We start from the raw sequence: 15,297 nt of genomic DNA, 5'->3' as shown, positions 1-15,297 counted from the left end.
CTCTAAGGATCATGTGTCTGGATCATAATGGATCAAGTGATCCATTGTACCACTAATCAAGGCTGAGATTTAGAATTTATCAAACTTGAAATAAAGAGAGGGCAGGCTGTTGTATCAAATTGTCTGAACTAATGTATCAGTGGTTTGTGCTTGTAAATCATTTGCATTGAACACGGCCCTCAGGGGCTGAAAATTCATTAACTATTACTTATACCCACAAGTCAGCAGCTGTACAGAGATATCTTTGTCGTCACTTGTCTAGTGAAAGAAAGAGTATGTTATGTTAATTATTTTATGTTTCTAGTTGGATATCAACCATGTGGGGGAATCCTTCCAAGTCACCATCCAACACATTTTCCATTGCCTTGTTTTTGCTTCCAAATCTCACTGCATTTAGGCACCCTTATTATAATTCCATGCTGGTTGTGAGTCATCTGATGTCCTGGACAATGCATTAAGTTTGTCTTTGTGTTTCTTTCACTGTTACTACAAGACCAGGAGCTTTTCCCTCTTGTGGCCACCGGGCATGGTTTCACATGCCAGACAGTGCTTTGTAAGTGCCAGTCGGGAAATGGCTAGTGGCCTATACAACTTCACACCTATTGTGAAGCCCCTGATGTGCCCTATTAACTAACTCTGGAATTGTGGAGTGAAGACAAGGCATGAGAAAGGCTCTGACTGAAGGCCTTGTAAAAAATTAGGGGCTTGTGCTGGTTGACCGCAATGGGAGTTGTCTTGTGTACTCTGGAATTCAGGTCCTGTGAGAAAAGTGCATTGTAGCACCTGTTTATGTCATTTCTGAAGTAATCTACAGAAAGACTATTGTATTTTGTCAGTGGTATGTGGATGCTTTTCATTTGGCCCTGGAAGTGAAGTTGGATGTGAAATAAGACAGTGTCTTACAGTGGAAAGATCTGTGGGCATGACCTGAGTTTTGCTCCCAGACTTGCTGTGTAGCCTCATGCAAGTCAGTTCACCTCTTTTTGCCTCAGTTCCTCCTCCTGAAGAAGGTGTCGTGTTTCCTGTCTACCTCACAAGGATGTTGTGAGGACAATAGGGTCAAATTCTGCACCCATGCTGTTTCCTCACCTCATGATAAGAGGTGCAAGGTGAAAGTGAATCTTAGTATTCTGGCCAGATTGTAGCCTGTAGACTAGTAGTGCATTTTGGATGTTTAATAGTTTTATTATGAACGTGAAGGTTGTTTGTAGAACTGGAAAAATATTCACATTTTTGTCTTTAAAAGTATCTATCCACAAAATGACCAAGTGTTTTTCTGAGCAGAAAACTACTTCAAGAATTAATTGTTTTTCATGCCTTTATCTTCTGTGTTTTTTCAAGGTTCTGGGCACTATAAACTCTCCACTGACTGTTGTTCTGAGGTGCCTCTGATGGCACCCTGTCTATCCAGCTGGCTGCATGTGGTGCAGCCTCATACCTCTTCCGTGGAATGATGGAGCATGTGTATAAACACTGTTCCATTTGCAGAGTCTATCTAAGGAAGAGGCCAGGTCTAGTTCCAAGAAGTGGCTTGGTCACAGACATTTGTCACCACCTGAAGCTTATCATACTATTTGAAGACATTGAAGTTGGGTACAGTTAAGCATCTTTGATGCTTTAGCAATCACCACCTAATGCTGACTTGCATCTGTAGGTATCTAAATGTGTTTGAGAGAGACTTTTTCTGCTCTCTGGAGTTCACAATATGAGCACATTTCACCTCTGCCAGGTAGTTCATGGTGCTTTTCACTACTGCAGGCAACACAGTGCAGTTTGCATGAGTGGGTAACACTGAGCTTTTCTTTCGCAATTCATGCACATCAAATCTTGCCTGAAACTGATTTCAGCTGAAAGTCATAGGACAGACATGTCCCTGCCCCATTTGCAGAAAGGAATCTTTTGAAGGTTCTGTGAAGGGGAAAAGGTGCTTTGCTCTATTACTGTGCAAGTAGAAAACAAATTTTATTTTCATCAATGGTCACACAGGGCGATTTATTGACAGGAGCGCTGGGGCAAGGGGGACATATCCATGGGGTGATGAAGAATGCTGGTTTTAATCTAACTGTGGTGTGTTTTATGTGTCATTTCTCTGTCCTGCTAATAGTAAGCATTTCTTGCTGAAACACTTTCAAGACATCCTGTGATTGATTGGTATCTAATTTAAATGGGTGAGTTGCAGAATTAGAGCCTGGTAAATAAAAAAATCCTACAACTGTCTCCTCTCTGGTATGGATTGTTTGCAGTGTCACACAGTGGACTACTTGTTTCTACGTTAGCTTCCACCGTAGCATGGCATTGCTCCAGTAAGATCAGGAGGATACACACTCTAGAGAATCAGTGCAGAGCAGAGGTTTGGATATTGCTTTAAGTACCTTGAGACCTGTATATCCATGCTTCCTTCTCTTTCCTCAGCTGAGTGATAACTCAACTTTCCATCTTTGAAAATGCTTAGGTAGGACCATTAGGTGCCATAACCTACAAGCTGTCTCATTTATTTCAGAATAAAAGATTGTAAAAAGAGGCTTTTCTTCAACATCAAATGTGCATGTTGTACTGTTCTGGTGCCCTGAGTAAACACATATGTTATTTACAGTGAGTGGTGCAAGGACCACTGCGTTGTTACTGGAGCCAGGTTGCATCCTCTTTCAGGGCTGTGGGGTCTGTCATGATAAGTACATATCTTGCATGACATGCATTTGTATAAAATTTGCTGTGAGTCTTGGAGTTCCTACCTCTTCAAGTCATGTAGGAATCACTGCTTTACTTGGAAGCAGTAAGCTTAAAGCTGTGACAGCATAGCAGGAAAGTCTTTGAAGATCAACCCTAAAGCCTCAAAAGCCGGAAGATAAGTAATAGGAACTCACTGTTTCAGTTTTGAATTACTTAGTTTTAAATGTAGACTAGCAATTTGGAGAAGTTGGCATATGAATCTGTGCAGTGATTTGCAGTGCAAAGCAATACTGAGTCCATGCTGACAGAATGTGGCATTTCTTGTCTAATACATCTTTTTGTCTATACCACCCTGCTTTTCCCCTTGTTAAATCCCTACACCATTTGTTGTACTTGCACATGAATATAAGCCTAAAAAGTAAACTATATTTATCAATGGTCAGTTTCTTTACCTTTTTATGGTAGATTTCTCACAAATTATTTGTTTTAATCTGTGGTTTAGCATTCCAGGATAGTAACTGTGAAATTGACATGCTGAAAATATTTATCCTGTGTTTGTGCAAGGCAAGTTAATACTTGTAGCAGTACCAGGATTTTCATGGTGAGGGAGAACCTACTTCTTCCAGAAGGAAATTCTAAGGAATTTCTGTGTCCTATTTGGAATAGAGGGAAGTACAGTTATCACCATTCAGAGGCACAATGTAAAAGGTAGGCATGCCATGCTGCCCTGAGGTGATTAGGGACCACTGAATAAGATGCTTGGTAGCTCTTTAAAAATCATAGAGCTGACTATACTGAAACTATTTTTTGCCCATTTAGCTTTTTCTGGAGCACTAAGTCAATAGTTGCTCATTCATTATGGTGTAAATGTGGACTGTAGATTGTAATCATAAGAAAGAGACTGTTTCTTCTGTAAGAAAAAAGGTGTTATTCTTCCCATATTTACTTCAATACTTTATTTACCCACGTGAAATTACTTGCTAGCCTTATTTGACACACAGTTCTTCAATGAGTTTTCATAAACTGTTCCAGGTCAGAACGTAAGCCTCACTGCTGCAGTACTCATAAAACATTATTTTAATCAGCAAACCATATTCTTTAAAGAACTGAATGTTCCAGTTGTAGTTTCTTTTGTGAACTTTTCTTTATGAACAATAACATGGGTTGGGTCTTAGTAAATATTTTAGCAAGCTAGTTGAAGATCAGATTTTCCACCAGAAACAAAGTTAAAAAAAATTCTCAATTAAATAATTATTATTTTTTGAACAAGTGGCTATTTTATTTCAATTTTTTTTCTTGGCTATACAGTCAAGAATCAGAAACCTGGGGGGGTTGGGTTGGGGTGTGCATGTCACTAAGAATAGGTATCCTTCAATTGGGTAGGAAAACATAATTTCCTCTATAAAAAAGTGAGGATGGGTCAGGTAGGGAACACAGGACACATTAGTTCATCGTTGAATAATAAAAGATGGGGGGAAAACCAACATAAACTTTCCTAGGAGCACCCTACACACACAATTGCAAATGATGCCTCATTTCTGAGCTCACCTTTGACTGTTTTCTTTCACACCTATCTACAGATGTAAGTCAGATCAATACAGAGTAAATCTGAATACATCACTCAAAGGTACTAAAAAGTACACATTAAAATCACTCCTCTGGGACCTCGTACTGAAGAACAACATTACCCTTGTTTGAAGGCTCATCACATAAATAAATCTTGAAATTTCTGGCAGGTCATCTTGGCCCAGCTCTTTGTTGGGTTTTGACTGGTTTTGGGGTTTTTTTAATTTGAGCTGACTTAAATTGATGAAAACCAGCATTCTGGGAGTTAATTAGGTTCAGGTGCCCTTCATGAAACACCTTTCAGGTCTTTGCTAATTTATATGTCTCACTGGAGCAGCTACCCTAGCTGTGTGGGGTTCTTCTGTGCTCTGTTTCCCTACACTGCATTTGAGTTGATCCACCAGTATGTTGGGGCAAGCACAATTAGTTAAGGTCAGAGAAATGGTGAGGATCCTCTGCTTCCTGAAGAACATTTAAGGAATGGAAATTACAAAAGGTAAGGGTTTTGGGGCTTTTGTTTTCCTACCTTAGCTTGATGCCCTGTAACAGCAGGAATCTAAAGGTCAGGAAAAGATCTTAATAAATACTGAGGGGCATGAGTACTTATTAATGTTATGCACACAAGAGCTCCAAGTCCACACATTTTGTGAAGCACTTATAAAGCCTGTGTAGCAGGTCATTCTGTAAATAGAAGAATGTATACTCTAAAATCTTCTGGCAGTGAGGGTGCTAGAGCTGTTGCAGTAAAGCTCCACCAGAAGGAATCGGAAAGCCTCTTAACTAAGAGATTAACCAAAGATGTACGTGATTCAGGTATGGGCAGCTGTGCTAATACTGCAATTCTTCACTCAGAACGTGACAGCAAGTAATTTCAGAATAAAAACTGTTTTGACTTTAGTATTTGGATTTTCTTTCTAACACCCAGATCTTCATGCCTCTAACAGCATTGAAACCAGTAGAGATACTCTTCAGCTAGCATATGCCTTTCCTATCCTTTCCTTGACCAAGATCCTTCCAAACAGAATTAGGTGATCACTCCAGAATGCCCATCTTGCACTAAAATTTTGATCTTTTCCTCATGAATTTCCAAAGCAAGCCTTATAGTTGGGGTGATGATTGACCCAAAACCTAGTTAAGGAAAGGGACAGTATTATATTGTTCCTAATATGCTCATGAGAAATCAAAAATCATCTAGAATCAGATCCTGAGATTTTCCCTCCTTTTATTTTTGCAATGCTTAAACTATAGGCCTGCAAGATCAGTTTCATATATGAAACTATATGAAATAGTTTCATATTTTTTCTTAGTTGCAGTGTTCATATAAAACTAGATGAAAAAATCATTGGGCGCTTTGTTCGTTGAGTTTGTTTTTTTGTTGTGGTTGGTTTGTTTGTTTGGAGGTCATTTTTTAACAAGGAATAGTTTGAAAAAACAACAGCTGTTTTTTTCCTAGTTTAGTGAAAGCAGCCTAATGAACAAAGATATCCTGAACTGTAAGGTATGAGCAAGGAACCAAGAAAACCTGAAGCAACAAGCACAGAGACACTGAGAGTTTGTGGCAATTAATCTCAAAATAATTTAGTTAAAACTTTAATGCTGCAATACAGGGAAATAAATAAAATTTAATGCAACGCAAGTAACATGTCAAGGTGTGGAACCATTAATAAACTCTAGATTACTTCATGTTACTTAAATTTGTGTTAGACATAATTAAAATATAGTCTTACTGTAGCCTGTCATTCAAAGGTTATGGGCCTTGCCAACAAGAAGTATATTTAGATTTGTTCCCTAAGGAATTCAGTACTTTTGTTTGCCTGAATGCTGTATAATCTTGACTATAAGCACAGGCTGACTGGCGTGCAGCTAGAGGGAGGGTTTATATTCTTGTCAAATATTGATGTAGGCATCCACGAAACTGTAACTATTTGTGCACCACCTTTGCAATGACCAAGAATTAAAGTTATTTTCATCCTGGGTGAGGTTGCGGGTAAGTGTACAGGATATTTAGAGTTTTACTTGCCAGCAGGAAGGAATCTAACTAATCATATTTTCATTATTGGGGACTATGCTCTCTCTTCTTTATCTATGAAAGTGACAGCAGTGCTATTTCTACTATAGCTGGGTGTTCACGTGCAAGAATAAGGGAATATGATTTTTTTTAAACCAACTTATTTAAAAAAAAAAGCTTTCTGATGCTTGACATTTAATCTTGAATTTATCTTTGCTTTCTAATGGTTGTCGGAAGCTAGAGGAGTACAGTAGCCACATAAATACACATTCCAGCATCTGTAATAAGCCACATTGTTTTCAGTCTTTTTACACCATTTCACCAAATTTACAGCTGCATTTGATGATATTTAACAGTCTTCAGATTAAAATGGTTCTACCACAACTGTCAAAGGCTGGCTTTTGAAATGCATGTTACCTGCCAGCTTCTTGACCTCAAAAAACAGAACTCAGTGAACAGTTAAGCCTTTAATTAAAACATGTTCTGTCAATTGTTTCAGTCACTGATAACTATGATCTTGTTTCTATTGAATTACAATTATAACATTGGAGTAAAAAAATTGCAGACTTAGTACTGGCTTGTTATAAATATAACATAATGAATACTCTGTTCCCTGTTATTTAACCATATTTGAAGCAGGATTCTCTCCAGTTTGCAGAATTCAGTCTTGCATTCTATGGGTACAATCCTTTAGGATGTCATTATCCATGTCAATACAAGTTTGTATTGTATTCTAAAGCAGATGGGTAAATGTATGAACAAAAAGGGATGTCTTGGGTTACAAGCATCACTGTTCCAATTGATCAGTTTTCAATCACAAAGCCATGCTTCATATGCTTTTCTTTCTTATGCAAATGCACTATATTATGGTTTCATAGATAAATACCACACAGCCAACACAATAATATATCTGTGTGTTATATATAAATTCCCTGTAATTTTAGCATATTCTATCAAAATGTCTCGGGGAAAAAAAAATAAGGTTGCAGAAACAGATTGTAGATACACAGTATTGTCAATGGTAGTCCAGTTCCTATAAAAGGAAAACATGAGGAAGCAATGTCCTGGTTTCATAAAAATATGGAAAATTCCTGGCTCACAGTCATATACTTATATCATGAAAGTTTGACTCAAATGATGTTAAAAAGCAGGGGGGAAAAAAAAAAGCAACTTTTCCTAGCTAATGTTCTTAGTTATTACACTATGATCCTGAATTTAAACTTTGTTCCTAGTTTTGATGGCCAAGAATTGAGACGTTTTACTTAACTCTGGCAAACCTATATAGTAATTTATTCATGTGACCAATCCTTTTTTAAGAGTCTCTCCTCTGAAGTCAGTCTTGGGAGAGAAATCACATTCCAGAATAGCAATGCAGACACGTGGGATCTGTTTGATCTCTGCTTTTAGCCCAAAGTCTGTGTTTACTGGGGAGTGACTTGTTATGTTTTGATATAGTAATGGTAGTATTCCACAACCACTAAAACCTCGTCTAAAAAGAGCAACGCTTTTTTATTAAAAACTGCATAAATCCTTTTTAGATGTTTTTTGTAACCCAATTCCCATGAAGCAAAAAAAAAAAAAAAAAAATCATAGTGTATAGGAAAAGGTAGTATTACAGGAAATTGCAAACTCAGACACTGAAAGTAGTTCAATAAATGAAAATAGCAAGTCACTTAAAAAAATAAATTGTAACTTTAAAAAGGAAGGGGGGGGGGGAATCAGTCAATGTTTCAGTTAAGTCTGTATACAGTGCATGGCAGCGTAAGTGCCTAATAATGTAACCGTCATAGCAGTGAACTTAAGCTAGCTTGATAGTGCTAAAACATTAGAGCTTTTATTTCATCCAAATTCTGAAAATCTAGGATGTAACACCAGGCAGAACTGCAACTTCTGGAATGAATGTACAACTGGGGAAGTTGGGCTCCTCTCCAGGGTGCTGATACAACAGTGCAGTTCTGCTTCGTGGTCTTGGAGCACTTGTTCATTAACTAGTTTCACATCAATATGATGATTTTTTTTTTTAATGAATGAAGAATTAAGTGCAGAGGTTGACGGAAATCTACTTGTCGTAATGTAAAGTTGCTATGAAAAACAAAACTAAGTCCAAGCTCAAGTTTATTTCAACATGCAGAAAGAAAAAAAAAAAGCACGACCAAAAAAAAAAAAAAAAAGCAAAACCAAATCCCCAAAACCAACCTAATTTTGTACTTTAGGGTTGAGCCTTTCTATTTACTTCAGCCTTGAAAGAGATTAACAATGTCATGTCTAGAATTAAGTTAAAATGAATGTTCTACAAATATAAAAGCAAGATCATAGTTTTATTCTTCCCAGGTTTTATTCTTCATGCATTTAGTGATCCATCGGGGTGGGGAGTGGAACATGACTAGAATATTGACTTCAAAGCTATCTTCTAATGGAACTGGAGCTGAATTGCCTGTGTGGTAAATGACAGAACAACTCATTACTCCAACATCAATTTTCTTCAAAAGGTTTTTTACTCTCAGTAAAATCTGTAAATGTTAGAGCATGAAAAGTTCAGCTCCGGAACACGAGTTCTTCCTTAGAAACCTGGAGGGCTGATGGTTCACTAATGGCAGCAACGATAAAAACATAAATGCAAAGATCCATTGCGAAAATGAGCACTTCAAGCCATGTCACTGCCTCCCAGAAGAGCAACAAGTGCAGCTGGTAAGCAGAATGAACAATTCTATCCTGGAGATACTCGTGGGTTTAAGGCAGACTGCTCTCTAGGTAAACTCTGTGTAGAAAGAAATCCTGCTACCGTTCCACAGAGAGAGGCTCTAACACGAGCTTAGGTGCAGTTTCAGACATTATAAAGATGCAGAAACACAGGTTTCCTAAGTTGTGCTGTTCATGGATTTACTTGGCTTATTTCCACTTCTGTTGGCTCATCCTATATCTGATAAACTGATTTTTTAAAGATCCCTTGTATTAGAGTTCTAACTTTAAATATTTTGTCCGGTTAGAATAGCAGTCACATGTTACTATAGCTAAGGAGATCATAACGCAGTCCATCGGCCCCGTTTGCTCTCCCAGCACGGACCGCTCGGCCCCCGCCCGCCGCCGCCTTCCCGGCGGGCCTCGCTGCCGCCGCCTTCCCGGCGGGCCTCGCTGCCGCCGCCTTCCCGGCGGGCCTCGCTGCCGCCGCCTTCCCGGCGGGCCTCGCTGCTGCCGCCGCCGCCCGGCCGGGCCCCGTTCGCCGGAGCTGCGCCGCCATCTTGCGCCTGAGCCATGGAGACGGGTGAGGGTGGCGGCTGCCGCTGCGGCCCGGGCGCTCGAGGTGCTGGGTCTGGCGGGGCCGAGGGGCGGGCAGGCCGAGCGCTTGCGGCTCGGAGAGCAGCCGCCCGCGGCACGAGAGCTGGGCCGGCGCGGCTGAGGCGGGCGGCAGGTGCTGGGCGGTTTTCGAGCCGCCTCCTCGGAGCCGGGAGCTGAATCCCCCTTTCCGAAAATTCTTACGTAGCTTTTGCCACGCATGGCGCCGCGACTTCATTTTTAACGTTGACCAAATTAATACCAGCGTAGGTGATATGCTGAAAATAGGTGAGGAGAAATCTGTAATAACCCACTCGGATCGAAAAACATTCAGGGCTGCAGATCTGAGGGCACAAGGCCTTCAGTCAATTCCAGCCAGTCCCACAGCTTCATTCCTGTGGAAAGCATTTATTTTCACAGTTCTCCACGGGCTAGCAGCTGTACCTGGATAGCCTTTTAAAAAAAGAGAAAGGTGTGTTTAGATGCGGCCTGTTAGAAGCGTGGTGTTAAGGTCTGATAGTGAGTGCAGCTGCAGACTGAAATTGACCTGTGAACAGGTCGCTGTGGTGGTGACAGCAGACCTCTCAGAATTGAGATCCCACGTCCCATCACTCAGGACTTGCTATATAGCATGTTCATTGTGGTTAGAACTGGTCATTGTTATCCGTGTTCTCAACTTGCATTGGACTGCTCTTGTATTCTCTGTTCAAGTTTCTTCTTGGCTCAAACTGAGAAAATGATTTTCAAATCTTTCTTTTGGATCAGATGATGCAGGCAATCGACTTCGTTTCCAGCTGGAGTTAGAGTTTGTTCAGTGCCTGGCAAATCCAAATTACCTCAACTGTGAGTACTTAAATATCAGGATGCTGAGGAAAGATTATAGTCTAATGGTGTTTATTGTTATTGATAATGTTAATCAGGGAGTGAGAGAGCTAAAGAAAGAAAAGGGAAAGGATCTTTCACAGCATAAATGTGAAAAAATAAGCACCTATGTGGCAGAAAAAAGTCTAGAGTTAAGTAATGCCAAGTTAAGAGTTTTTGAAACCGTTACCTGAAAACAGAATTTTATTAATGTTAATAATTTCGCATACTACAAGTCCCTGCCAATTTTGATGCTAGTCAGTTTCCTGTTTCAAAAAGCTGTTCTTTTTCTTGCTGTTGCATGAACAATACATACCATAAGGAAGATGAGACTGTTCTGACCAGCATGTTGACATTAAAATATTTTTTTTCCTGTTCTTAGAATTTTGAATTACCAAAATCTGATTGTAATGATGAAGTTTTGGCTAAGGCGCCTCTTTGTTTATTTTTGTGAATATATATTCTTCAAGTTTGGCAGGCTTTTTTCACATACATGTAACTAACAATTTCTTATCTGTCGTTTCAGTTCTTGCACAAAGAGGGTACTTCAAAGACAAAGCATTTGTAAATTATCTTAAATATTTGCTTTACTGGAAAGAACCCGAATATGCAAAATACCTGAAGTAAGTGTGCTTCTGCATTTTAATGGTCAGATGTATACCTCCTGTTACGCACTGTACAGCAGCATGTCAGTATTTGATTTCTGCCTGTAATCTTACCTTTGTCCTCCCCACTGTGTTTATATGCAGCATATATTTTGCTGTTTCCAGTAGTCTAGATGTTGCAAGAATAGACAAAACTATAAAAATGGGGTTTTTTCCATTAGTCAAGCATGGAACCTTCTGCAGCCTTTATCTGCACTTTACTATTTGATTAAAGTAGAACTGTTGAAAATTGTGGTACAAAAATACCTCAGTTAAGCCCAGTAAGTACATTTGAGTAGTTTTGTATTTTTGATGCTTAACACAAAGGATGACTTGCATTTTTGTGAGTGTGAAAACATCTTTAGATCTTGGGAAAACAGTTCTTGGGCAAGCAAGTATATGCATTTATAAACTGTCACTGGACTCCTTGTTTCCTAACCTAATACTGAAGGTAATACATTACAGAGTGTGGAATGTATACAGTCTTAAATGGTTTGATACTTGAGTAAAGCACATACACGATAAAACTAAAATAGTGAACTGTAGAATTATGGGCAACTCCAGTTTTCGGGTACCTTGTAAAAACTTGCATTAAACTATGGTTATTTTTCACCCAGGTATCCTCAGTGTCTGCACATGTTAGAGCTCCTCCAGTACGAACATTTCCGCAAAGAACTGGTAAATGCTCAGTGTGCTAAATTTATTGATGAGCAACAGATTCTTCACTGGCAGCACTATTCACGGAAAAGAATGCGCCTCCAGCAAGCACTTGCAGAGCAGCAGCAACAAAACAACACCTCTGTAAAATGAAAAACACTTGAAGAGTGAGGATAAGGCACACTTTGTGTCAGCAGAAGTACTTGCAAAGAGGAACAAGCGCTTTTGTAGGTTTGGCTCTGTATGCGTGTACATTTAAGTTTTGAGACAGTTTCTTTTCATCAACTTTTTTAAAGATACAAGACTGAAATATCTTCTACAGTTTATTTTGTAGCATGGTCCTAAGAGCATTGGAGCATTGCTTGTAGTTATCAATTCCTCCTGATTTTGAAAACAAAATAGTTTTGTTACTAATGTTAGAACTCCCTCACACACTACTTTTTACAGTGTCAGGACGAGCAAAGTTGAAGAGCTGATACTGTACAAAATCTAAACTGTGGATTTTTGCCTTGAAACCAAGCTACTGCTGTCATTTCCATTTACCTGGCAATCATTGTTACTTGGGGGTCTTATAGAGTTGTCTTTACAGCAAGTTTATACAGACAGAAATCAGTGTGACAAGGACTGCAGGAGTGGAGCCAAGATAAGTAATAATAAACTATGTAGGTACTCAACAGAAGGAAATAGGCTGTAGCTGTGTCTGTTCCATTCATCTTGGTTTTCTGCCAGTGAAAGAATGGCTGTTCTTCAGTTTCTCTGCAGTATGTGTAATGAAAACAATGTGTTTCAAAAAAGGCACAAATGCTTGCAATGTTGGGGAAGCATTTGCCATTTGTATCTGTATGTTTTTTACTGTAAGAACACAGAACTTAGCAGCTGTCAGGGACTTAATTTTCATATTTTAGATTGTATCTGTGCTGCATTCATGTCACATTTTGTATCCTTGTAGGAGCAGACACTGCAACTGTTAATGCTTAAAATGTGATCAGTGACACCAAGGCTGTCAAGACTTCAGCTTGGCATACTTCAACTGAACAGATAAGCCACTAAACCTCGTCGACATTTATTTTAACATCTTCAGTAGCTGTGTGAGGTCAGACTTAGGAAAAAAATTCCTTCCCGTTTCCCCCTCCCACTGTCCAATTTAAAGGTATAACGTGGTAGTTAAGTCTTACTGTTCAGTAATTGTAGGCAGCTCTCAGTTTCTAACAGGAGTTCAGTTCCTTTGAAAAGATACTGTTTGCAAACTCAAGTTTATTTGAACATGAAAAGAAAGATACTTTATTTTGTTGCAAGATTTTACTGGAAAATTTGTATCTAGAATTTAATGGTGTTTACCTTGATTTGTTTGAAGTACTTAACCATGAAAATTTTAAAAAAGGTTAAAGATTCCTTGAAAGGACATTGCAAGTAACTCAAGATTAACATCATCGTAAATTATTGACTGCTTGAGGGCTTAGTCTTCAGTAAACAACATCCGCACAAGTTCTGCTTTAAAACATTCTTCTTCAACCAGCTTCTGAGGCTGAAAAAAAAAAAAAAGGTGTTTTAGGAGCGGTTCAAAAACCTGTTGCAGAATAGAGTCATTTGTACATACTAACATGAGCCATACTCCAGCATACTTTTCTAGGGGGTGGGGTGGAGACAGCAAGGTAAGAATAACTGAAAAAATGCCTGAGGGTTTTCTAAGAAAGTAACTGCTAATTTAAATAACAGGCACAAGTTAAAACTTGACCCATAGTCTGAGTCAAGAGTGTACTGCACATACTTGTTTCACTCCTGTAATTTGGAATTTGCATTTTTTTAAATTTGAGGAGCTGCAAGTCGGGAAGCTAAATATGTTGCTGAGAATTTTCCCTCCTTAACTTTCTATGATTGTATACACAGCATTATACAGAAGGCAGTGTTTCTCTCTTGAGGAACTGTCACAGCCAGGAAGAGTGCATGGGTGGCACTGGAAGAGCTGTTGCTCATCATGTCTTGTTTTAAATGATAGGGTATCGGAAAACAAGCATGACTAATTCATGAACAGCTACAAGTGCCTGCCGGTTTCCCATTTGAATTGCTGTGGATCTAGAAAAAATAAATCACTTACTGTTCCATATTTAAGTAGTGTAGGCACTCCTGTTAGCTTCAGATTCTTCCTGAATTCATTGTTGGGATCTTTCCAGCTGTTCAGGAAGAAGGTAAGCACAGCTTGTAGAGTTGCAGATTGAAGTTAGCTTATTAAAATTCCTTCAAAAGGATGATTCAAAGGTCTTTGCCTCATACCTCCCCACCCCACTTGTTGGAACAAGCATGCAAACAATTCACATTAGGGATGATGTGTAGACCTCAAAATTTAAGAAATGCCTCATAGCGTGCAGAAAAATACAGTTCAGTCAGTTTTTCCAAGAGGTTAGTTAGACTCCAGTTGCCAAATAGCAAAGTTACATTACCTGTTGGCACTAAAACAGTTACTTACTAGGCTCTGTCTCCTACTAGGCAATAGATGAATACAGACTCATCAGGCATGTTATGAAGTTCCATCCTCACCACTGGTTCAGCTAGAGAGTAATGTTCAAAATCTATTAGTGGTTAATATTCTTATTATGGCACAGAATCAATTATCTAATTTGACCAGCAAGGCTCTTAATGTTTTCTGCTTCAGGTAAAGACCTGTGTTTTGTTTCATCTGGTTCTCCACAATCTTTGCAGACTGCAGTTTATGTGCTGAGTGGTGAAGGGACTTTCATTAAAGGCTCTATATGAAAGCCCATCAGAACAGTAGTAAGCAGCTGCCATATGTATTTAGGTGTATATGATCCAGAAAGTTTAATGCAGTGTTTTCTGAGGAACTGCTTTAATCTTCTGCTGTGAGATACTGAGTGGTGTGTCACCTCTGCCTCTGAAGATGTGAAGCAGAGGTGAATTAACCAATTGCAAGATTCACATCTACATGTTTGCTGGGCATTTGTACCAGCCTCTGCTGAAAAGCACATTACATTACATGGCATTTAGTAGAATGCAGCTAACAGAACAGAGCTAGCTCCTGATCCGCCTGCACTGCCAGTTAGTCACGGGCTTGGTAGGCATCTAGAGCTTGAAACCTGAACCTCATCCACTCTGCTCACGGTCCTCGATAATGAGGCTGGGTACGGAGATGGGCTGTCACGAGGCCACTCTGCACCAGGAGTCCAGCTTGCGTGTTCCGGAACGAGCACCCAGGGCCTCTCCGGCTTTCTCAGGCAAAGGAGGGAGAGGCAGGGGCGTCCCGCCGCAAAGCCGACCCGAGGGGCAGCAGTCAGTGCGGTACCCCCGCGCCGGGGGCCTGCGAGAGCCGAGGGATAAGGGCGAGAGCCGCCGCCCGGGGCGCCGCCAGCCGCGCTCGGCGCTGCAGCCGCCGAGTCCCGCTCCGGCGCGCCCCGCGGGCCTCACCCGTCACGCAGTCAGGACACCAACTCCTGCCCTCAGCATCCTTGTCGCCGCAGAAGAGCGCGAAGATGGGCCGGCCGTGGAAGCGCTGCGCAGTCTGCACGAACTCGGAGTACCCGCGGACCTGCTTCTCCTCCCAGCCCATGGCGCCCGCGCGAGGAGGAGGCAGTGGGAAGAGGCGAGCTCCGCCCCGACGCCGCGTCG

The 15,297-nt window shown here is 40.3% G+C and overlaps 2 protein-coding genes across 4 annotated transcripts; one reads left to right on the top strand and one right to left on the bottom strand.

Annotated features, from left to right (window-relative positions):
* The first annotated feature begins 9,399 nt into the window (after positions 1-9,399).
* On the top strand, positions 9,400-15,039 carry MED31 (mediator complex subunit 31). 3 transcript variants are annotated; one of them, XR_009820096.1, is made up of 5 exons: positions 9,516-9,805; positions 10,283-10,360; positions 10,905-11,001; positions 11,640-11,906; positions 12,629-15,039. XR_009820096.1 is itself a non-coding variant. In XM_062012131.1 (4 exons), exons 1-4 carry the CDS (start codon positions 9,497-9,499, stop codon positions 11,830-11,832), a joined length of 378 nt encoding a protein of 125 aa, XP_061868115.1. In that variant the 5' UTR covers positions 9,400-9,496; the 3' UTR covers positions 11,833-12,363. The 3 variants fall into 3 exon arrangements, 2 of the variants coding, with proteins under 2 accessions (XP_061868115.1, XP_061868114.1); XM_062012131.1 differs by lacking the exons at positions 9,516-9,805; positions 12,629-15,039 and adding an exon at positions 9,400-9,506 and having other exon boundaries at positions 11,640-12,363; XM_062012130.1 differs by lacking the exon at positions 12,629-15,039 and having other exon boundaries at positions 11,640-12,363.
* TXNDC17 (thioredoxin domain containing 17) lies at positions 12,933-15,296 on the bottom strand. Its single transcript, XM_062012132.1, has 4 exons — positions 15,097-15,296; positions 14,144-14,225; positions 13,775-13,850; positions 12,933-13,204 (listed from the first exon to the last, which is right to left on the bottom strand). The coding sequence occupies exons 1-4, from the start codon at positions 15,236-15,238 to the stop codon at positions 13,136-13,138; spliced, it is 369 nt and encodes a 122-aa protein (XP_061868116.1). The 5' UTR covers positions 15,239-15,296; the 3' UTR covers positions 12,933-13,135.
* Position 15,297: the final 1 nt, after the last annotated feature.

Source organism: Colius striatus, chromosome 20 (genome assembly GCF_028858725.1).
Source record: "Colius striatus isolate bColStr4 chromosome 20, bColStr4.1.hap1, whole genome shotgun sequence".
Classification (NCBI taxonomy): domain Eukaryota; kingdom Metazoa; phylum Chordata; class Aves; order Coliiformes; family Coliidae; genus Colius; species Colius striatus.
Note: the sequence above shows the minus strand (reverse complement) of the source record. Positions and strands in the feature narration are given on the sequence as shown.

Bases quoted from the DNA above. Each gene is read 5' to 3' on its own strand.
- MED31 (XM_062012130.1), top strand. The intron at 10,361-10,904 runs GTGAGTACTTAA...CTGTCGTTTCAG, and splicing joins AAATCCAAATTACCTCAACT to TTCTTGCACAAAGAGGGTAC. The intron at 11,002-11,639 runs GTAAGTGTGCTT...TTTTTCACCCAG, and splicing joins GAATATGCAAAATACCTGAA to GTATCCTCAGTGTCTGCACA.
- TXNDC17 (XM_062012132.1), bottom strand. From the start codon at position 15,238: ATGGGCTGGGAGGAGAAGCAGGTCCGCGGGTACTCCGAGTTCGTGCAG. The intron at 13,851-14,143 runs GTAAGTAACTGT...CTTCCTGAACAG, and splicing joins CTAGTAGGAGACAGAGCCTA to CTGGAAAGATCCCAACAATG. The intron at 13,205-13,774 runs GTAAGTGATTTA...TTTTTTTTTCAG, and splicing joins CACTACTTAAATATGGAACA to CCTCAGAAGCTGGTTGAAGA.